The sequence below is a fragment of the Bemisia tabaci genome, chromosome 1 (genome assembly GCF_918797505.1).
Source record: "Bemisia tabaci chromosome 1, PGI_BMITA_v3".
In the NCBI taxonomy this organism is placed as follows: Eukaryota; Metazoa; Arthropoda; class Insecta; order Hemiptera; family Aleyrodidae; genus Bemisia; species Bemisia tabaci.
Genome location: NC_092793.1, coordinates 46842375 through 46865634, shown reverse-complemented (window position 1 = coordinate 46865634; position 23260 = coordinate 46842375). Strand labels below are relative to the sequence as shown.

At 35.3% G+C, this 23260-nt stretch overlaps 1 protein-coding gene across 1 annotated transcript; it reads right to left on the bottom strand.

The window, feature by feature from the left end:
- Positions 1-183: 183 nt before the first annotated feature.
- Positions 184-22166, bottom strand: LOC109038855 (uncharacterized). The gene is made up of 25 exons (XM_019054077.2): positions 21925-22166; positions 20055-20224; positions 19397-19557; positions 18431-18593; positions 17581-17827; positions 16142-16365; positions 15728-15830; positions 14864-14991; positions 14239-14364; positions 13173-13340; positions 12741-12906; positions 12056-12171; positions 11013-11114; positions 9759-9969; positions 8321-8504; positions 7549-7732; positions 6645-6840; positions 6032-6225; positions 5256-5543; positions 4343-4476; positions 3865-3964; positions 3190-3351; positions 2356-2452; positions 1638-1748; positions 184-1089 (listed from the first exon to the last, which is right to left on the bottom strand). The coding sequence occupies exons 1-25, from the start codon at positions 21971-21973 to the stop codon at positions 1022-1024; spliced, it is 3852 nt and encodes a 1283-aa protein (XP_018909622.2). The 5' UTR covers positions 21974-22166; the 3' UTR covers positions 184-1021.
- Between the last annotated feature and the right edge of the window lie 1094 nt (positions 22167-23260).

Below are 23260 nucleotides of genomic sequence, written 5' to 3'. Positions count from 1 at the left end.
CAGGGAGAAATTCATATCCTTGCAAACCAAAATACTTACATTTAGTTCCACCATCAAGTTGAAAAATACAAGGGGGATAGATTAACTGTTACGGAATTTCGATTGATTACATGATTTGAAAATACAAATGTTTGGAAAAGTTGAAGCTGGATGTTTTGGAAAAGAAAAACATTTTGAAGAAAATTTTTTGTAAAGAGAATACTTTATTCATCAGAAGGTTTTACAATTTATAAAAAGCAAAAAGCAAATTTCAGGTAACTTTTATCTTCTATATTAAATGGATAATATTGTTACAAGTATTGTGAATACACTATAGAAGAATTTATTTATTTATTTTAAATACAAATTAAAAAATACAAGCCAAACTTAACAATAACAGAAATTGGAAATTAACATTAAAATACTGGGATCTAGACACAACAAGGAAGATTGAATACCATCATTACCAACTCACGAATCAACAAACTTGACAACTGCAAGACAAACTTTAAAAATAGATTTTTGAAAAGTTACAATAAAATTTTTTGGACGGGTAGAGATTTTTTTTTTTTTTGTTGGCTGTCTATAGAAACAAGACTCCAACCGAGATGGAGTGAGTGGATTTTTATGAACATAAAATTAGGATACATGCGTTCAAAAACTTAGTAAGTTTCCTTGGACGAACAAAGTTTGAGGCAGAAGATCCATGCTGAGCATAAACCTTTGATTGAATGAATTATGGAATGAAAATAATGGCAGGGTGAAACCTCTTCAGAGTGGCTAAAAGTTTAGAATCTTGAAATTCCCTGACTTATCCCTGAATCTTCATGAGAAATGCCATGACTTTTTGACTTGAGAGAAGTTGCCATACCCATGCACACTTGCTCAAAAGATAAGACAGCAGAAAAACATAAGCTTGGAAATTAAAAGCTCTTACTTTCCACAGACTTAGTTGTACTAAACTTACACTTCCCATCTCTACATGAAATAATTTAAATGTAAGTCTACCAGGAAGGTGCAGCCACCCTGCTCACGGACTCTCTTACAGTTTGTATTCTTGTGTACCAGCAGACGCAGCCAGGAATACTCTCTCCGGTGTGAATGGAACCTCTGAAAATGAGCAAAAATAACGACTTTCAACCAATACTTTTCCACAGAACACATAAACGGGAAATTATTGATAGATATTTTTTTTCACGAATACTGATCAGATTTAAAAAGAAAGCAAAGACTATGACAGGGTTGCCACAGAATTTAGAAAATAGAATTCCATGACATTTCCCCGATTTCCCCAACACATTTTAATAAAATTCCCTGACAATTATAGACATGCCAGATGATTTTAAAGAAGAAATTTTAAATGGTTTTCCCGCAAAATCTGTTGTAGGGGACATCAACCCCATTCTAGAAAGCAAACAAAGGTTACTAAACAATTTTTCACTGACACTTTTGTCCTTTCTCCTGACATTTCCAGGTTTCCCCTGACTTTGTAAGATTCCCTGGCATTTCCCAGTATTCTCTGACCGTGGCAAACCTGCTATGATATTTCTGGAAGAAAAAATGATGCACTCTGAAACAACTTATATTTTAGGGAGAATAACAACTAGGCACGGAAGATTGCTGTTAAGAGATAGAGTTTCAAAAAGAGAGATACTTACTTATATCAATCCACTGCTTCTGTTTTCCAGCATCAGCAAGCGATGAGTTAATGGCATCTCGAAGAGCGAACATAACTCCGCAGCTCATGCATAACGGTGGTTCGCCCGTCGCTATAATTTCAAAATTTTAAATTCAACAATATTTAAAAACCATTAATTTGAGCAAACAAAAGCGTGAGCTCTGTATATTGATTTTTGAACTTTTGATGCCAAAAAACTGAGGGGGTGCCGCCAATAAGGGCTGAAACAGCCTCTCCCCCATTAATTTTTTTAATTGTCATCATTCATTTTTCAGACCGAGAAAGGAACATGATAAAAGAAAAAAAGTCAAATCCAAAAGCGAATCCATAATGATAAAAAAATCGTTTTGGCACAATAAAAATCTATTAATTAAAAATTATAGAGATGAATGACTGTTATTTATTTATTCAAGTTTCAGTTAAAGCGTCAGATTTTAGTGTATTGATGATTTTAAAACTTATTTTTTTAAAAAGGCGGTGCCATTATTGTTCAGATCAGTGTCACTGTCCAAATTCAGCCTTAAAAATAAGTACTTGAAGAAACTATTTCTTCTATTTTTTCTCTCTCAAAATCGACTCTTTTTGGTTTGCTTCAAGATGCCTCAAATATGAACACACTATTTATGAAGAGTGCTGACTTATTTTGTTGCAAATTTCACATACCTAATGATACATTATTGAACTTGACAAAAATTTACCTTTGGATCGAAGAACGCCGACTGGATTGCTCCCATTCTTCAGCAAAGTCACATGCAAGTCGACGGGAATATCTTTTGCTCCTGGAGGTTTGTAATTCTGCAAAAAAAAAAAAAATGTGCACTGATTAAAATAAAGCGCTACTTCAAATGTTGAGCTCGGCAGAGAAGGCTAGGATAAAAATAAGCTAGTAATTCTGTTACTCAGATTTTGCAATACTTATATAAGAATGTGAAATGCTTTAATTATTTTTCCACGAAAGGCTTCACTCATCCCCACTTGTATTCAAAGAATGATTCATTCATCACATTTCCATATTGTATTTTTTCTCTCCTGCACAGTAATTGGCTTTAATTTATACTATTTCTTTACCTAATCAAATTGTGCTTGATTTTGTATTTTAGGATGATTTCAACATATGTTCAGAAGCAAACAGAGGCTTTTAAACTGTGTGTTTTGCTACTCTCTAACAAGTGTATTTTGTAAGTAAAATATCTCAAAATCCAGCACTTAAACTTTGGAAGCCTTTAAATGACTCTTAGGACTAGTCAAAGAGTTTCAAAGACTTTTAGAGAAGCTCAGTAGAGTTAGCCAAGTAAGTAACTCATTAAGTGTTGACTCCACTTAGAGACTACTATACCTCTCTCTGTAGAGCCTCTATTCTCTTAGCTCTACTTAGAGACTAATCCAATGTGCCTGATTTTAGCTAAATTAAATAGTAAACTAGGCACAGAGGGCAAAAAAAATATAAAAATATAAATGCTGTAAGGCGCTAGGTGACAGAGAAATTACGTTTGTCGACACAGAGTAAGGTTGATCATAAAAATACACCTTACCCAGGTTCTATCTGTGAGCACACTGCCAGTGTTTGGGTCAAAAATGATCTCTTCAGTTAACCAATAACCAAGACCCATCACAAAAGCGCCCTCAACTTGCCCAATGTCAACTTCAGGACTTAAACTCACACCAGCATCTTCAATGATATCACATCTTTGGATCTGTCAAGAAAAATAAAGGAATTAAGAATAACATCGCAACAGTTGTCTACAGGATTGGACCCGGTAAAATCTTTCTCAGGGACAACTCAAGATAAGAAACAATCCAATCATATCTTTGAATGAGTCATGTCTCAGCGTCTGTCAAATGTCACAAAATAAGTTTATCTGTTTCGCTACCAGACTAGATTCGCGTGCACCTGCCTCACAATAGTTCTGTTCTGGAAAAAGGATTAAGTTGTAGTTCAGATCCTCCTTGTTAAATAGAGCTACCAATACAAATATGTCTAAATGGAGGCTGTTCAGTAATGGCAACACCGGGCAATAATGACAATAGTGGCGGGAATGCTGCAGGAAGGACACAGCTTTGCTGAGTACAGATGCTGCATTCATGGTAATGAAAACGTTATAACGGCGAGGATAGTTGTGTAAACAGTGACTATGTAGTTTCAACACCTTGAGTCTTTTTTCAACACCATGAGGCAATAAGCTTTACAATTAAAAGTTAAAACTTACCAGATAGTTTCCAGTAAGAACATCTACTTCAACTTCTAGAGCAGCAACTCCGAAGATATCGTATGATGACACCTTTTCCCCGAAGTCTTTATTTGTATACCTGTAATGGGTTAATGAAACATTTGTTAAAGTTAACAAAAAAAAAAAATCAATGATGCTGAAAACTTCCTGATAAGATCTACATTTTTCACCGACAAAAATTGAAATAATAGACGGAGGAACTAACCTGTTAAAAACTCACCGGCTTACTTCTGCCTTGTAGGTGTAGGTGAACTTGTTAAAAGGTCTATTTCATCATTTTAATTATCTGTGCTGATCATGATTGAGTGTCCTATTTCTTACAAATTGACCGCAGTCTGGTTGTTTAGTAGGTAAAACAATTTTTTTTTTTTTTGGACCAGGTATAAAACATTCATTGTTTGACTTAGACTTGATTCATTGATTGATTGATACACTTTGTAAACTTTGGAGGACTTACATATAATTTGCACAGAGATCAACATTCTCAGCTGCAGCAGTTCCGATTATCTTCTGCCAATCTGCATCTGGACCCAGTTTGGCCTTGATGGGCGCAAGACGAGCCAAAAGTACATCACAGCATTTTATCACTCCCTGCGATGAAAGAAGGCAGATAATCTAATTAAGGACGATTTAATAGAGTTTCAGTGAAATTTTTGAAGGAACCTAAAGAAAGGGGCAAATCATTTTCCTTTTAAAGAATGATAATTTTCCGCTAGATGAGTATTTAAATTAGGTTTCGAATCATTTTCCCTTTTCAAAATGTTGTCTACAACAAAAGTTTAGAAAAATGCAGTTGTCAGTATAAGAATGTGTCTTCTAATTTTTGTTTGAAGGGAGTATGGTAGAAACCCGGTTATTTGCAGTCGGATCATTCCCAGTTCTAATCGTCCACAGTTGTCTGGAGCACTAATATTTTGTTTTCTCTGATGAAAACAGAGTGAAAGAGGTGATTAAGCAAAAAGCGATACTTCAGACAATCAACTTCGACATAGCATGCTCACAGTTTATGGTGTGCAGATGTACGTAGCAGAGTGAATTTTACCTCTTCGACCCTCCTGTTTAGTTTCAACATGTTTTTAAGTTTTCAGAGCATGATTTTAAACTAGGCATACTTACTTCTGTACTGCTTGAAATAAAAAACAACTTATATGTACTGTGCTTTTTTAAAGATTTGAATCATCCTCAGTTTTTTATGATCCTTAATACCTCCAGTGCAAATTACCGGTGATAACCATAGTTCAACTGAACAACCCTCAGATTTTACTCTCATTGATGTTTATAATATTTTCTCGAGCCAAAATTTTTTTGGTCCCATCAAGTGAAAATCAGTTAAAAGAAATAATACTTCAAAATTTTTGTAGATAACTCACCAAAGAAACAGCTTCACTAGCCATACTGCCCCCTGAGACAGCATTATTTGGAGCTGTGAGGACGTTTGTTGGCTTAATTTTCACCATACTGACATCGATTCCAAATTTATACGCACACACTTGGGCAGCCTTTGTGTTTATTCCTTGACCCATTTCAATCCCTCCATGAGCAATTGAAACTGTTCCGTCAGATTGATAGATGGATATCAATGCGTGGTAGTTGCCCCATAACCCCATTGGGTACCTCATTGGCACAAGGCTAATTCCCTTTTTCCGCCATCTATTTTTCTATAGACAAATTATAAAAAAAATATTGAGGTCATATTCACAAGGTTACAATTATTAAAATAATAATTAATGATGAGAAATAACTGAGACTTAGCATACAAAAAAATAAAAATGCAAAAAGTATTGAAGAGTTACATTAATTAAAAATATATCAATTTTCTTTCCTCCTTTCTTTTTCTTTCTCAATCCAAGAGAAGAGGGGAGGTAATGATACTGATGTTTTGTACATATTCATGAACAAATTCTCAGATTTTCTTGGCAAGTATAAAAAAGGTTTTACATGGTCCAACAAGTTCCGAGTTCTGTGACTTTCACCAGATACCTTAAACTCTCCAAATCAATCAAAATAAAATATGTATTCCTTTTATTGTTGATTGAACTTGAAGCTACGGCTCGGAAAATTCTAAGTAAGCAAGAGTATGCTTTGATTTTTGCTGACATGTATTTAAAACAGAATGAAAATACAACAGATTCACTCTCAAAGTTACCTCATTAAACTCCTTGATCTGTTGTTTTCGGTTATCAAAATCAGAAGTTTCTTTCAGTTGAGTGATCATTGCGACCAACTGTTCCTTGTAGTCATCACTGAAGTTAGCCGCGCGGACGTCTACTGGATCTTTATTCAAAACAGTTGCGATGTGATCTAAAATATGCTCAATAGTTGCTATAGCCTCTGCAGAACCTGAGACCAAATCAAGAACAAAAAAAAATACCAATCAACAGATACATAATGCATTAACACATTCTAAATCTCAAGCTGTTTCTGACAACAGATTATCTACTCATTATGACATTTTATTTCAGTACGGAAATTGAACTGAATCACCTGCAATTCAACAAATTTTTACTCTTATTAAACTCCTAACTCATGCAGGGCTGCTACGTGGATGAAGGATGAGAAATTCAGCAAAACTTCAAGACACTTCATAGTGGGAGTCCTTACTTTCAACAGCAAGTTGAGATTTTAAGCGGAATCAATTCTGACTCCTAAGGAGACTATTTCTTAAAGCTTTAAAATACAAGCCAGATAGGATGATATGTAAACTTTTAGTGAACCCTCATCCCATAACAATGACCCAAAAATGTCACATATTCAGATACCTGGAGCTCTGCACCATGTGTTGCTACTCTTGTCTGTTCTAACGGCAAAACCATTGATATTCCAAGTTCTCGAATCATAGCCACTCGCTAAAAATGCTAATGTCCCTGAAACAGCATTTTCATTCCAGGAAGAACCAAGGTCTTGGTGAATATCCAAGTTCAAATACTGAATTTTTCCTGCATCATCTACAGACACCTAAAATTAGATGGATGGAAAAATTAGAGTATGTTGATTAATTATGGTTGAAGAATATAAATCCCAGAGGAAATTAGGCACTGTCTGGTGTAGTTAAGCTAATTCTTGTTAAATCTGTCCTATTAACATGTTGCTCCTCATCCGATTTTGATCCCCTCCGGTTATATGAAAGGCAAATAAAGAGACATGGTCCTTACAATCCCAATGTCAATAGTAATTTTAATATGCTGTAATGGAATATGTACTGGGATGGGCAAAAGGAACACTCGATCCGCCAAAACTTTTTCAATTCTTTAGTTTAACTTTAAATGCTCCCACTTACCCAGGATTTTCTTGGGGAAAACTATATTCTTCTCCAGAGTTTTAGATATGAATATAGATTTTATTCGTCTTTCAGCCGATTCTTTGATGCCCATTCAAATTTTCAATTCCAAAAACGTTCCTGATGTTTATATTATCCAATCAATGAAAATTTCTCCATTATTCTGATAACTTGAAGATCCAAATACGTCATTCCAACTGTAGAGGAAAAGATTTCAGAATTCTGGAACTGATTCTCTGATTTTTCTTTGGTTTTCTCTGAAATTTTTCGTTCCCTGATGAATCCCGGTTTTTCTTGGTTATTCCCTGTCCTGGACACCATGATAAAACCCATTCTTTTTGATATTTCCATTATTTTTATTACTTGGGATTCGTACATGAACTTACCTCATAGGTGGACAAACAAGGTATGCGTTTGCCAACTGATTGCATGTTCGTCTCAATGGTAAGCATGACTCGCACCGGCTTACGCAAGATATAAGCAGCCAATGCACAAGCAGTGGCTACCTGAGAATTTCGAGAAATTTTGGAGCCATATCCTCCGCCTACGCGCCTATTCTGCACATTGATGCTGAAATAAGGAAAAAAAGTGCGACTATTACAGATGTTGAAACTGAGACCATGAAAAATAATCATTTGGAGCTTTGATGATAGCAGAAAAAAGCGGCTGATTCGACCTATGTTAAATTCAGTTTTTTCTTACACTGGACACTCAAATTCATAGACTTAAATGAGAGGTACATGCGCTAGTTTTACACTTACAACAGTGTCTCCACAAAATTTAGAAAATTGAATTCCCTGACACATATTGATACAATACCCTGACAGTTGAAAGTATGCCAGGTGGTTAAAAACACATAATTTGAGATAGCGTCATTCAAAATTTGTTGTTCAAAACGTCAAACCCATGTTCGAAAGCAAGTAAAGGTGTGGTAACATTTTTTTATGACGCTTTCGTCATTTTCCTGACCTTTCCAGGTTTTTCCTTATTTTTTTAAAATTCTCTGAAAATTCCCTATTTTCGCTATTTCCTTGACTGTGGTAATCCTGGCTTTTGGAAATTTCCGATATTTCCAATGTGTACTGTGTGAAATTTTTATGAGGTGCCATGTCTTTAGGTCTTTAACTCTTCACCTATCTGGTGGAAAATAATATTTACCAGTTTTCGGGGAGTTTGAGGCACTGAGAGATGCTCCTCTGAATCATGGAGAGGAATTGGGAAGATGGGTAAACATCCAAGCCCTCCTCAGTTGGAACTGCCAAGCAAACTTGCGTTTCCATAGTGAAGTGGTACTGCTCTTTGATTTCGAACACTCCTTTGATAATATTCTTCCCACTTGCAGCTGCACAGGCATATAATAACGAAATAAATTAATTATTCCCTGCAAATTGCAACAAAAACTCAAGGAAAAATGGATAATTATGGAAATTGATTGCATCAACGGGCGCAAAAAATTTGACACCAACTTAATTCTGACATTCTTGATTCAGTGCTCCTGGGAGAATTAGGTTCAGTTTGTGGTTAGACTTGTTTCAAAAGTTTTGGCCTGTTAACAAAATTATGGAAGAATTTTTACGAGGACTTCAAGCTGAACTTTTTTAAAATTTTAAGCTGAGACTGCCGCAAAATTGATTTTAACATGGGACCAAGCTGATGCCATATATTTTTTTCAGTTATCGGGACTATGCTCTCTACTAAATAATATCTTAATACATTTACAGCAATATGACAGCCCTGGAAACTCTGTACAATGCAACACAAAAATTAATTAGCCTCCTCAAAACTTTTAACCCGAATGGTTACCCCAAAACAGCATTTTACAATTAGCAAAAGAAGCCAGCTTATATTTACAAGGCTCCAATTTACTCAAACTGAGACTGGTTTGTAAGCAACAATCATGCGCCTAAAAATCCTCACCAGCTTTTGTCTTGAAAGACTCATCGCTTTCTTTACGGGAGCAGAAGAACTGGAACCACTGATGTTTTTTCAAAAGTAAACTTTGGCTCCAATTATTCTCTGAAAATATTTACCACCTGAATGACTTATAAGGTTATTTGTTCAAATAGTAAGTTTTTATATTTAAATCATTTATCGGACAAATTATCCTTCTGAATTTCTTTTCATTTCTACAAATTTGTTTCCTCTAGATATATCATCAAATTATATCGTAAAAAATCATTAATACGAAAGTCCCAGAGAGAGCAAGTTTCCCATTCCGTCCTTTTAAGGACGATGATAGAAGAAAAACTTTAAATATAATATCAAGTACATAACTGGGACTTTCAGTTTTGTAATGGTATAATCATTGTCATTGCATAAGCCATGATAGAAAGCAAGTAAAACAGGTTCTAACCACCTTTTTTTGTAACAAATGTTTTCTGGATTTGTCACTTTCATTCAATGAGTAATTCTGTGTCTTTCCACAAAATTTTGGTCTTTCCTCCGAGTCAACTTCCAAAAGAGCCTAATTTTGATTTTGGTGAAAAACTGATAATTTGTACATAGCTCAAAAAAATTTACTTCAGATTGCAGGTCCCTGTAAAAAGTAGATTATCATTTTTGTGTACTTCAATTCTGCTGATATTTATATTCTCACCATTTTCGAGCTTCCTCTCGACTGTTTTAATGGGTTTGATTCGCGACTTGTCTCCAGAGCTCAAAACTTCTTGCGTTGATGTCAAAGGTTTCTTAACATCCTTCACATGCACTTTAACCCTCTTAGCTGCTTTGTTTGCTAAGTGTTGACTCGTGGCAATTAGAAGTCCCACAGGCTGTCCTGCAAACAGCACCTCTTTCTCGGCAAAGAGCTGATGATCCAAAAAAAGAAAGCAAATATAAGTGAAAAACTTCCTACTTGCATAGAAAAATAAGTTAAAAAATAATTAAGTCCAAAAATATTTACGATAACATCACCTGGATTTATAAGTTTCATTAACTCTCTCCATTCCTTGCACAAGACTAGATGCTGATTAAAATGATTCAACATATCAACAGTGTAAGTCCGCAATCACACATCTCGTTTGTGGTGTCTGAAAATCTCCACCTTATGTTAGTTTTTAAAAGAGAACAAAGTTTAAAAAATAAAGTACGACAGGAAGTCTGCAACGTCGCAAACTGAGTCATGTAATTGCCGACTTACACCGTCGATATGCCTTCCTTAAAAATTTTCAACCAAGTAACTAATGCAAATAGAATCATTGAAGGAAAACGACAATTTTCAAGTTCGAAACATTTTTTGCAGACTTTGAATTTTCACAATGAATGAGAATTTTAGATAGGACAAGAAACTACTTGAATTCGAAACTACTTTTAAGTTAATTTTTTCCAAAATAAGACTTCCCAAGTAGCATTTCTCAACGGAAAAATCGCTAAATATTGCGATTTTATCGGCAATAAAATCGCCAAGATCGTCAACATCTAAGTGATTATCCTTGATTTTATCCCGATAAAATCGCAATATATAGCGATTTTTCTGTTGAGAAATGCTACTTGGGAAGTCTTATTTTGGAAAAAATTAAAATAAAAGCAGTTTTGAATTCAACTAGTTTCATCTTATTGTATTTACGCATATATTTTTGTATACTTATCCAACTTGTTCATAATAATCCATGTAGTTAATAATATGAGTGCTGAAGATGGGACACGATGTCCTGAAAATCTCTTACTATGTAAGTAAATAAATAATAAAATAGATACCTAACGCAATGCCTTGGCTTTACTATTTCTACAAAATAATACTTGGTATTGCTATTAATACAAACACGTTTAACTTTTTAAATTAGACAAAGTTCAAAAGTTTTACAACTAATGAATAAATTTGGGATGGTGAAAATAAACATTGAAATCTTACCAGCTCATTTTCCTGGGCTCCAGTTGCTGCATCCACTGGTGTAAAAGAATTGAGACCTGGAATGTTCTTGGCAGAAAAGAAGGATTTTACTCCATTCATTGCCTGTAAAATGCAATGTGTTATGTAATTAACAAACTTTTAACGGGTACATTTAGCAAAGAACTCTGCTGAAAACTGTACACCCCAATTTACATACAGGAGAAAATACTGTATCACAAACAGCTAATTCCTTGCGTAAAGTAAGACGAATTTATTAAAGTATACTTAACTGCAGAATTGTATAATCAACTGCTTGTCACACATCTTGTTTACTTAGTTAAAATTTTTAAAAAGTTATGGTTGAACATAAACCAGAGGCTGCTTTTTCAGGGACAACTGGATATAGGGCATACTTTCCCAAATCAAGCATCCTGAACAGAGAACTTCAATTTTAAAATAATAATAAAATATAGTCACTTTTAAATCCTCACTTACCGTTCAGGTTTGAAGAGTTTCATGAATGGATCAAATGGTCTATAAATATTTGATAGTGCTTGACAAAAGGAGTGTAAATTATTGTTGACCTCTTCAAGCGCTCAAAGTACAGTCTTCAAAAAGTAATACTTCTTTAGAATTTTAAAGAAATGAGATCCTTCACGGGACAAAAAACCTTTGTCCACACACGTTGTGCTCTACGAATATTTTAGGACAAAAAACGACTTAAAAGTCAAACCAAACTCAAGATAAGGTAGTTCGAAATTCGCAGTTCTACGAGCGCAGTTTCAAGGAAACGCTGTTTAAACTGCTAATCCACTATGCTCAGAGAACATAAAAGCCAGACGATGAGCACCAGTACACTTTTTATTGACACCCAACCACTTGCAATCTATTCTTTTGCATACTACTTCTGTCGAAATCTCAAAATCCAATCGTTCGACCCACTTGACAAAAATTTTTCAGCTGAAAATTTTGCCTAATAGCCTGAGGTCTCATCCCCAGTGGAAGGTCACAAATTAATCTTTTGATACTTTTTGCAAAGAAATTAGAGAAAGATGTATGCTAACCATAGCAGCACTAGTGTCGATGGAATCAAGTATGCCTGGTCCAACGGGTGCTAAGACGAAGGCGCCATACAGTTCACCTGGTGGTGCAAGAACATCGTTCGAGAACTCCGCTTCTCCTATTTAGTAAACCAAAGTGTAGTTAAAGGTTACTTTCCAGATCTTTAATACTTGTTCCAATCAAATCCTAAAAAGAACCGGCTACTTTCCTATATCCCAGTTTCACGAATTTCAGAACAGGGAAAATGAAGTATTATACAATCTGATGGTAATTACTAATTTTGGCATCCTGGTAAAAATATGACCTTTTAAATGGACCGTACGTTTGCCATGATACATAGATTGACAAGGAGTAGAATATATTCTTATTCTCACTTTTCTCCGATTTTTGAAAAAGGCGCTTATGTTGATTGAAGAATAAGACATTTTAATGACTGACTGGTTTGAAGGGTCAATGAATGTAAAGGTTACTGACATGGTGCTAATTTGTGTTTTTAAAAAGTGAGAAAACAGATGTATGCTAAGTTTGTCAGCCTGTGAGTGCTTGTCTGTTTGAGATGCTCATAAATAAGCTAAACACTTTAACACTAAAGGGATATTAGATTTAGTGAATTACTTCTTCATGTCATTATTTTTGAAAACGGATGTATTTGTAAGGGAAAAAAAAAGGCTTCTTTTGAGTTAGTACCTGAACATTGTGAGTATGCTTCCAATTTTGGCATTGCTTTGTTCACAGGCCACATCTTTTCATCAGAGTCAAAACTCTGTTTTCCGGATGAGAGAGGACGAACTAGTTTTTCACCTCCACTGCGGTATTTAGGACTGATAGAGGTCGGTTTAAGACTTAAGACAAACTGAAAGAAAAAAATCATAAATTTTAGTTTCTTTGGAATTGCTGCAAAAATAACGCTATCAAGTATGGACACAGCTGTATCATGAGAAAATTTATGGGTAAACATAAAGGGTACTTTACCAGAGACTTATCAATTCATAGTTTTCTCTTCAAAATTCAAGACACTTAGACAAATTAAAACTGAGCTGTTTGATGCAAATACTATTTCCTGGGTTAAAATGTTGGATGTAAATTGCTAAAAAGCTGTAAATTAAATGGAAAGAGTACCTTGTAAAATAAGGATTGAGCTAGGCCCTTGCGATAAGCAGGAGAGGCATCCGTCAAAACAACGTCAGGATCTACTTCAGAGGCGAGTTTATCGAGAGCTCCTTGCACTACATGAGAATCCAACAAACTCTTCCCAACCAAGAAGTTCTCTGTTTGAGAAGCATGCACCTGGAATAAACACATAAGCAAAACGATTACCCACGATTACGTCATTGATGAATACATTCAATTACTTAAAAAATGTTACTACACATTGTGGTAAAACTTCAGTGGGCTCTATTGACACATCTGTAACACAACTGAAGCCAGAATAAGTATGTATTGCACTTTTCAGGGCTCAAATGTTTTAGTAGATATCATTACTGAAAGCTGGAATGAGTTTTGGTGATGTTCTTCCAAAATGTTGCAGACAAAAAGACGTCTTGAAAACCTGCTAAAATGGTATTATCAGGAAAAGACTGGAGTCAAATCGCATAGAAGTTTAAGGTCTGAAGAGTCCAGAGAATTTTAAGCATCCGCCTCTCGATTGTCTGACCTTTGCATCATCCAACAACTTTTTTAGTCACGTTGATTGACATTTTTACTTAATTTTTGGAAATCTTTGCCAAATTGTTAGCCACTTTCATAATTACCTATTTGCCAAAATTGCTGAATCATAGTGGAAGATTTTTCATTTACTTATGCACTTACAGTTTCTGTGGTTATTTTCTTCAAATTTGGTGAGAAACAAGGATTTTGTCTACTCAGAAGTAAACATCTATGCAACTAGGGGAAATAACTGTCAAAACAACTTATTGGACCAAGTTGTTAATGCTAAAATTGCTTGATGGTATCAAGCAGTAAAATCGGAACAATTTTCAAGAAACATGTCCTCTCAGGAAAGCAGCAATGGTAGCATTCCTTATATGCCACTATGCGAGTACTACGAGTTATGATGCATCCTGGGATTTGCTGAACGAAACCAATAACAGTGTCGGCTGATGCCAAGTGTAGTTAAAATTAATGCGTTTGTTTAATTAAAATCATCCACGATTAGTAATTTCATGAAATCTAGAAGGAAACTCACAAAGTTACGCCTGATGCCACCATATACGATACTGGCTTCACTGACAGTCATAGTGTCCTTGTTACCTAGCTTAATTTTAAAGCCTGCGTTAACATACGCATGCGCATTTTGAGCGCGGGGCATGATCTGAAAACGAAGAAAAGACCTATATTACACTTGAGAATAGAATGGGGTAAGGGGAGGGGATTTTTGAATGGTTGTAGAAAAGTTATTTTGACATAAAATTTTGCAAAAAAAACCAAAAAGTTTATTAAAAAGTTAAACAAATCTCTTCTAAGGAGAGAAAGACCTATTTAAAATCCAACCAATCAAAAGCCGACAGTCAAGGCTCATTTAAATAACATAATTTTTATGGCTAGGGAAAACATTTGATTTAATAGAAATACTGTGAATACAGTTCTAAGGATCTTCAACAGGATATAAAAGTGCCTTAAATAACAGCGATTTCTTCCAGAAATGAAGAGACTGACTTGAGGCTTTTTTTTAATTTACACAGTATGCAGCAATCTTTAACTCCTGGATATTTATACTAGAGGGATTTAATGCTTATACATATATGACAATGGAATGGAATGGAAAGGAATTTTACCGTCAAGCACAGAAAGGAAACTAAAGCAAAATTTACCTTGTAAGTTTTTACGATGTAAGAATCATCCAATGAAGGCAGGACAAAAGATGTAATCAATTTCTTTCTCATATCAGTTTCAATGAGTTCTTCAACCTCTCTTATATCAGAGGATCCCATGGGTGTCTCTGTGAAATTTACAAAATTGATTAACGTGAGAATCACTAACTGGGTTATTCATTTGAAACATATTTTTTCCCTTTTTCTTTTCATTACTCTTATTTTTACTTCTCCACTTTCAAACATTGATTTAATATCTAATAATCATTTTTTTCTGCAAGAACTAAAGAGTAAATCAATTTTATAATTTGAATCCTGATGGTTGGAATGCAGATGCTCTATGTGCGTTTTGTGCGAAGAAGAAGAAGAATAAGAAGAAGAATAATAATAATAAGAAAAAAAGGAGGGAAAGTTTACGGCACATAATTCAGAATGATACAATGAGGCTTATTGTACAACTTATAATCAAGCCTGCTTCATAAAAAACACAAAAAAGAAAAAGGATGTGCAATAAAGAAAATCTTTACTTGTGTTTTATGTTTGGCAGAAGGTAAACTTTAGAGAGTAGATTCTAAATAGACATGGGCGTTGATCGAACCGTCTGCAATCTAGGATGGAAAATTTCATGAAAAATTGCTGCACTGAGATTTCAAACATGAAGTTTCACTGATGTTTCATGTAAATGCTTGAAAGAAATCCACATCTCATTTAATATTTTATGGTGGAATCTCAATGACACAGTCTGCCTATCTCAACCTGTATACCAACATCCAAGACAGTTATAATTCAGTTTACAGTATAATTTGCGTCACATGCTAATGTCATTTATCTAGAATGAGACCAATATTCTTAAGAAAATCTCACCATAGGTATACATGGCACCGACTGTAACGAACATCAGATAGATGTCTGATGGAAATTCAGTGTGTTGATTCTTGATGCTCAAGTTGCCAGCCAGAGTTCCAACCTGAAAACAAGGCAAAGTTGTCTTATAAATGCCCGTTCATGGATAAGGTCTAATGTGATATTGAAGCATAAAATTACTTCAAAGTACAGACTATGATATAAGATACAAATACTGCAAACAAAAAAGGTTAAGTTTCCACAATTAAGATTTTACCAATTTTCATACACATACATGTCAGGATTTTATTGATGAAACCATGGAACCATGAGCGAAAAAGGTCGGATCAAAAAATTTTCCGTGCTTTGGAACTTCATGGATTCCTGTAAGCAATTATAATTATTGAAGAGTTATGACACATTAGTTATACTTACATTTCTGACAGGCACATTAGCTATCAAATCAATGTGATCAGCAAATGCTTTCAGATAACTAAATTTGGGATACTTCTTCGACACACTCTCAAAAATGCTCATTGCTTTTGTTAAAGTAATATTGGCACCAAGATTCAGGGCGTTATCCTGAAGATTCCAGTCTGATAGTTCAGCTACACTGTTGATATCGATGTAGAAATCAAAATCACTGTTGCGATAGACACCTAGAAAAATAACAGGAATGACACTGAAATATTATGGAAGAAGAGAAAGAAAACAAAGTGAACTTTATTTATAGTAGAGCAGGATGGGAAACTTCTCTCTAATCCAAACTAGAGGATAAGGTTTGAGTGCAGGGTGTATTTATAGGAGGTTACGATTAAAACTCAAATTTGAATTATTGACACTACTATGCTTATAAGGGAGAGTTCAACACTCATTTTGGCGCAAAAACACTCAAAATATCAAATTTAACCGGGATAATATCAGTTTAAGGTTTGAAGTAAGAGAGCCTGAATTTCAATAGAAGCTAGTTGAGGTTTTGATGAGTCATGCTTATGGAACACTACCAGAATAAAAAACAATTTATGCAAATATAAAAGAAAGAGATCTGATCAGTCCAACGCTCAGACACCATCCATGGTCATCCGCCCTCGTCAATCAGTTGACAGATAAAGTTTTGAAATGAAAAAACAGATATAACGCCGCAAAGCAGCCGAAAGGCAACCCCTGGGGTCAGCTCAATACTGATACCCAACGTTAAAGAAAGAAAGACAGAAAGAAAGAAAGAAAAAGAGAGAAAGAAGAAAAATCATTTCTTTGCCTACAAAGATCTACATGGAATCAGTGAGAAATGACAGAGAGCCATTTGACAAAATCTTCGGTCTTTATTTAAATTGATCTGAATAATGGATAGAGCTTAGGGAAAAAATGCAACATTTACAATAAGGCATTTGTCTCCTGTCTCGCATTGGACCAAACTGGACCGAGCAACACAGAAAAGTATCAAGTCGCATTTTGGAAAATAATAAAAATGGGAGCGATGTAGAACTCGACTTGTCATAAATTTTTTCCTGTCAAAAATTCAAAGTTGCAGAAAAAAATTTTGAACTTACAACAGTCTTTCAACTTTGTCCTCAACATTGAGTCCTATGGAGGAATAAAACTTCAAACTTCATTTTTTCAGTTCAAACCTGATGCAACTCCGTGCATTCTTGATAAACTCAGCATAGTTTGTCATTATCAAGGTTCATGAATAAAAATACCTTCATTCTCCCATTTCACAGAGTTACAAAAAATCCTGCTGCTTTTCTCTACAGAATCACAAAATTATATAAATTTTCTGATAAGATTATGCTCCTCACAGCATTAAAAAGTTGATCATACCTCAGCAACAAGGGCAACATTTATGAGTGAAAATTCCGCAGTTAAATTCTTACCATGTGCAGTGTTCCCTGCAACCAGCTGATAAGATTGAGGATCATCAATCATGTCAAAAATCTCAAAGATTTCTTTCTTGCCATCAACTTTGTACCATTTAGTATTGTTTGCTAACGAGAGGGCTAAGTTATCAACATAAAGGAAGTCATATTCCTCGTTGAAGTGCTCATCTGTATGGCAACGGTTCTTGTCGTTGCAAATTTTCGTGCAAATTTCTGCCGTTTTGGGACAAACTTTTGGAAAATCCTGAAAAAAATGCAAGGAAATTTTGCAGGAAATTTTGCAAGGAAAAAATAGCAGGGTGTCTACCAAAAATTCATTATGGATTTTCCTGATCATATAAATGAAATTTCCTGATTGTTTGCGCCCAATAATTTGAGTTTAAAAACCCTACTCGGAACTCGGAATTTTTTTATCCATGATTAATTTTCCTGATTTTTCCTGATGACATCAACGTTTCTGATATTTTCCTGATGGTAGACACCCTGAATAACTTTTACATACTTCAATTAGATGCATCATGGCCCAAAAAAGAGAATAGTCTCTATTGTTTGACTTTTTATTCAGGAGCAATTAAAAATAACACTATCTCATGAATTCAATCAACATGAGAGCATTTACCTATTCACTCTTTCAAGAGGTGAAAATAGGTACTACATCATTTCAGGTGCGATAAAATGTTGCATTAGAGCATCACTATTATTACTGAAAGTGTCCCACCACTCATATCTTGCAATTTGTAAACATAATATTTGGTCTTATCTTAATTGGGTCTCTCTTACTTAAACAAAGATAATGTAAGTTTTTACAACTCAGAGGGCTACGCACAATCTAAAATAGCTCTATTACCTCAATGTCAGCACATTTATCTGGATAGAAATCTTTCGGCGAGTCGGTACAGAGTGACTTGAAAGCATCAAGAATGGGTCGGTAACCGGTGCAGCGACAGATGTTGCCACCAAAAGAATTTTCGACTGCTTTCATTGTAACTTGCTCGTTTCCTTTCATCAGACTGTAATTGAGAAAGTAAAATGATGAAACTTCTATTTCATGACAGACAAAAACAACAGAATTTTTCAAGTGACTCATAACTTCATATTCTAAAATGAAAAACGGTTCTTCACTGAAAATGGAAATCCAATCGATTTGTGACTTATTTAATTGAGCATCAGGGCATTATAAATATATACTTACATTGAGCATTTTGCTTTGAGACATGCAATAAAAATGAACCTACAAGGTAATTGCAATGCAAAAGAAATTTTAACTTATTTTATTTTCATTGCGATCAATTTCAATAAGAGGAACCCCTCCATTTAGTGAATGGACAACATATACAATTATACAACACCGTAATACAATGGAAATAATTTTAGTCTAATGGAATTTTCATGCAACCTGTGCTACGTGGAGAGAGGAATTTTTTTTCGTGACAGTTTTTTTTTTTTTTTTTTTTTTTTTTTAAAAAAAAATACAGCAGCAGTTACTTACATTAGAAGCACTAAATTCAGTTTCTACTTCTAATGTCAAATCTCTTGATTGGTTGAGAAAAATTAGAACTTACTTGTTCTGTTTGTTACGGTGATGATACATTTCACTGCTGTCTCTACCTAAATGATACTTACGGTCTATATCTGAATGTTTACATTTGCCATGTCTTAGACTCATCATTTCTCTCCATTCTGTTTCATTCTTTTTCTTTGACTTTAGTTGAATTTTCCCATCAAAGCAAAGCATCAAGAAATTTGTTTGGAAATGACCGTACGGGTAAAAAATGAATAAGAAATGTTGAGAGGTATACCTATACTTACGTACCTGTACATGTTCATAACCATTCCAGGCGAACAATAACCACATTGTGTTCCACTGAAACTGGCCAAACGAGATTGAACTTTATTGTAGCCAGTTGCTTTACTGCCAATTCCCTCAACAGTTGTGATGGCCCACCCATGACAAGCAAAAATGGGTGTTAAGCACTGCAAGAAACAAATAAGTAATTATCGGGTAAATTCAGGTGTTTATTTGATTATTTTCCTGTTTGCGTGCAGACACATGAAAAATTATCTCTCAACTTGCTCGTCCAAAAGCAAGAAGCTAGGGAATGAAAAATTTTTGGGTGAAAAATGGTAATTTTTTTTCTCTCTTCAATGGTCTAGTAATTTTCTATTTCGAGTTAAGTACCTAACAGTCTTCAATGAATAGATTTGTACTAAGAGAGAAAATATAATTAAAAGAAAATTAACTACTCACGGTAGGAAATGTATTTGATATTCACAAAAACTATTGAGAGAGGAAGAGAATAAGGGGATTGCACTCTGGAGAAAATGACATTCAAGAGATCATTTAACCATAACTGAGAGAGGGGGGGGGGAGTACTTTTTGGTGTAAATGTTGCATATTGTTTTTATTATTTGAGTTGGAAATATGGGTTTGTTTGAAACTGAGAGAAAAGAAAAGGAAAACATTTTTTTACCGAATTTACTGCAAAAATCAAGTCTTTTCCAGTGGCAGGATCTTTCCTCTTGGCTGTGACTATGCAGGCACCACAGCCACCCTCCAAGCACATGAATTTTGTGCCTTTGAGGTGGGCTGCTGTCCGAATGAATTCATTGAGCGTAGTGTCCGCCGGTAGGGATTCTGGAACTGTTGGATGAAAAATATTTCAAGAATGATCAAAAAGATGTGAATAAAGTAGATACAAAATCGAGAGACAAAGCCTTCTTGTTTGAGTCTTGTCCTCGGTTTGAGTAGAGAGGTTCCTTGAGAATTTTTAAATTTGAGAAAATCAATTGTATTATATTACTCAATTATGAATACAATCGCGAGGATACGTATGTTTGAAGTTTCCGTGAAGTCAATAACAAAAACAAACTTGAGAGTTTTTAATAGCATTACATCACTAAGATTTTGTACTGAAATTTGGTGGCCTTAAAAACTTCACATTAATTTTGTGATAGAAAATGTTGCAAAAGCAGCCTTTTCTATCTCAAGGAGGGAGGGGGAAAAATTGACATCATTCGATGGTTTGTGTATTATTCCAGCTTTTGAGTAATTTTTAGGTACTTTTGAGGGTACTTTGAAAAAAAGGCAAAAAATATTAAAAATCAATTGTAGACTCATTAAGATGTCTACTCTCTTTCATCCTCTTTCTTTTTATGAAGACTAGGTAAATACTTTAAAGAATGGTTACATTTTGTAATAACTTTTTTAAATTATTAGTTTTAACTTAGATTAAATTCTTAGTAATTTTTGTCCGATGATAAGTCGTCGTCCATAAGTTATAAGTCCGGTAATAAATAACTACCGAGCTAGAGCTCAAAAATTATTCATGGTCGATTTAAATCCCCCTACCCTTCTACAAATATCAGATTTTCACTCAAATAAGAGGAAAAACGCAACCACACTGTTATGCAATAAGTACTTCTTCAATATATTCTCAGAATTGACGATGCGGAGTGGAAAAGACCCCGCTTCTCCTTTCCTCCCCCCGCCCCCTCCATCAAAAAAAGAAAAAAATCCAATTACTTAGATGGCTCAACGCAATAAACGCATGCTTCCCCTTCCCTTCCTGTTTAGCACACCACCACGAATAATGCTCATAGGTACTGCAAAACGATGCATTATTTCGTAAAAAGCAAGATTGACAGGCCTGGTCAAATTGCAACACTGATTGCCTACCCAAAAACTGAAGGCGTTGACCTTATGTTCCGTTGGTTTATTTGACCCCGCTGAGACGCCCCATACCTTTGCTTAGGGGCGAGTCTAATAAGTTTCAAACGGCTTCAAACATTTAAAAACGAATCAGAACAATGCTATTAGGGAAAATAAAAGAATGATCCGTGGAAAAAGTCATCATTTGATAGAACCACGTTCTCACAAAGCATGTACACATTTCGCAGCTGGTTGACAAAATGTTTCAGTTTAAGAGCAATTTTTACAGCGCCAGTTGGATTAAATTTTGCGATCAAGAGGCTTGGAGGATAAAAGGCATAAGTGCAATTTTTGCTACTTCGAGAAATACGAGTTTGAAGTTTCGAAATTACATGGATTCTATGGCAGAAAAAAAGTTCAAACTGACCTTATGATACTTAAAAATTGGAATTTGAGAGCGAACTTTTCACAGATTACGCATTAGGACTAATTTTCCTTGAAGTAAAATTAATACCTCAATTTTTCGAAAAACCCTCCAAGCCCCAGCCTCAGAAAGAACGTGTGTGATATTAGTTTCCCTATGCACATGAGTGTTTTTACGGATGAGCTAGAAATCTTAGTTCCGAATTGAAAAATTTGGAGAGTTTTAATTTTTTAAAGCGTCAGTTTAGGTAAAACAATATTATGGGCACCTTTGTACAGCACTCCGTTGATAGTTAGAGCGACCTCGGATCCTTTCATCTCCGGATGGGATCACTTCATCCAAAAAAAGCAAAAAAAAACGGCGAGTTGTGTATGGTATCCAAACTTCCACTATAAACGAGCACTGAGGACGGTCACTCACGAGGTGCCTCACGATGTGGGTTAGATCGCCGGACGGAGACTGCGTTGATGGACACCGGATCACTGGATGCAGAACAGTTGGAGACTAAAATCAGCGGCGACGCAGTGACGTAACAGCGTGGGTCGGGATCCAATCGAGAGAGGCGATCGGTTTTTATGACGGCTCACAGTGGATCGAGTCCATAGGAGAGCTTGGACAAAAGTTGAAAACTTAAACGCTTATACAGGGTGTCTAGTATTTTTTAATTTTGAAAAATCCTGATTTTTTCCTGATTTTTCCTGATATTTTATAAAAAATTCCTGATTTTCTCATTTTGAAAATTGCTGATATTTTTCTCGTAATAACTATATTTATTGCATAAATGCATGCGGAAACTAAATTTTCTGGCTAAGTGAGAAAAATTCCTGATAAAACGTCCGATTTTTCCGATTTTCCTGATTTTTTCCTGATCGGTCAAAATTCCTGATGCTAGACACCCTGTTATAACTCCGTTTATACAGAACTTTGAGGTTCTAAAAGTGGTTCAATTGGTTTCCTCGATAAATTTTCTTCTACAAGCACCCCTTGCAATTTAAAATGTGACGAAATGAATATAAGAATTTGCAGATTTAGTCAAAAATTCCATGTCCGACCTTTCTACTTGACTCGATCCACTGTGCGGCCGCGCGTCCCACGAGTTGCCCTCGGGCCGATTCCGATGCGATAGACATAAACTGACTCGAGAGTCAACCTATCAATAATCATTGTGAGATGATCGTGGTGGAATGGTAATGGCGGGTGTGGACCGCGGAATTTTATGCCGTGCGGCCAGCTGGACTAAATTTTGCGATTGGTGCTGAACTACAATTTCTGACTCGTCCGGAAGAGGACTTGTGCGCATTCAGGAACAGATGGTAGGTACATACGTTGTTCCTAAACCGAGCCAGAAATTGTAGCTCCTAATTGCAAAATTCAGTCCACCTGTGAGACATTTGTCGCGCCGCTCAGTTAACAATAACATGAAACTTAGCGGGATAAAAGAGGCAGGGCTGTAGTTGAACAAGAGGGGAGGGGGAGTTGGCGCCCCCCAAGGAGATATCCCTTCCTCCTTCCCATAGTGGAAATACAATATACTTAATTTCCTCATTCTTTGTGATTCATAATAATTGAACTACATTTTACGATAAGGAACTACGAAAATTTCT

What these genes read in the sequence shown, in the direction of transcription:
- LOC109038855 (XM_019054077.2), bottom strand. Translation starts at nt 21,973, where the DNA reads ATGAAAGGATCCGAGGTCGCTCTAACTATCAACGGAGTGCTGTACAAA. An exon ending in ATAAATGTGCTGACATTGAG is followed by an intron (nt 17,828 to 18,430) that starts GTAATAGAGCTA and finishes CATTTTTTTCAG; the next exon opens with GATTTTCCAAAAGTTTGTCC. An exon ending in TTCTTACTGGAAACTATCTG is followed by an intron (nt 3,352 to 3,864) that starts GTAAGTTTTAAC and finishes TTTTCTTGACAG; the next exon opens with ATCCAAAGATGTGATATCAT.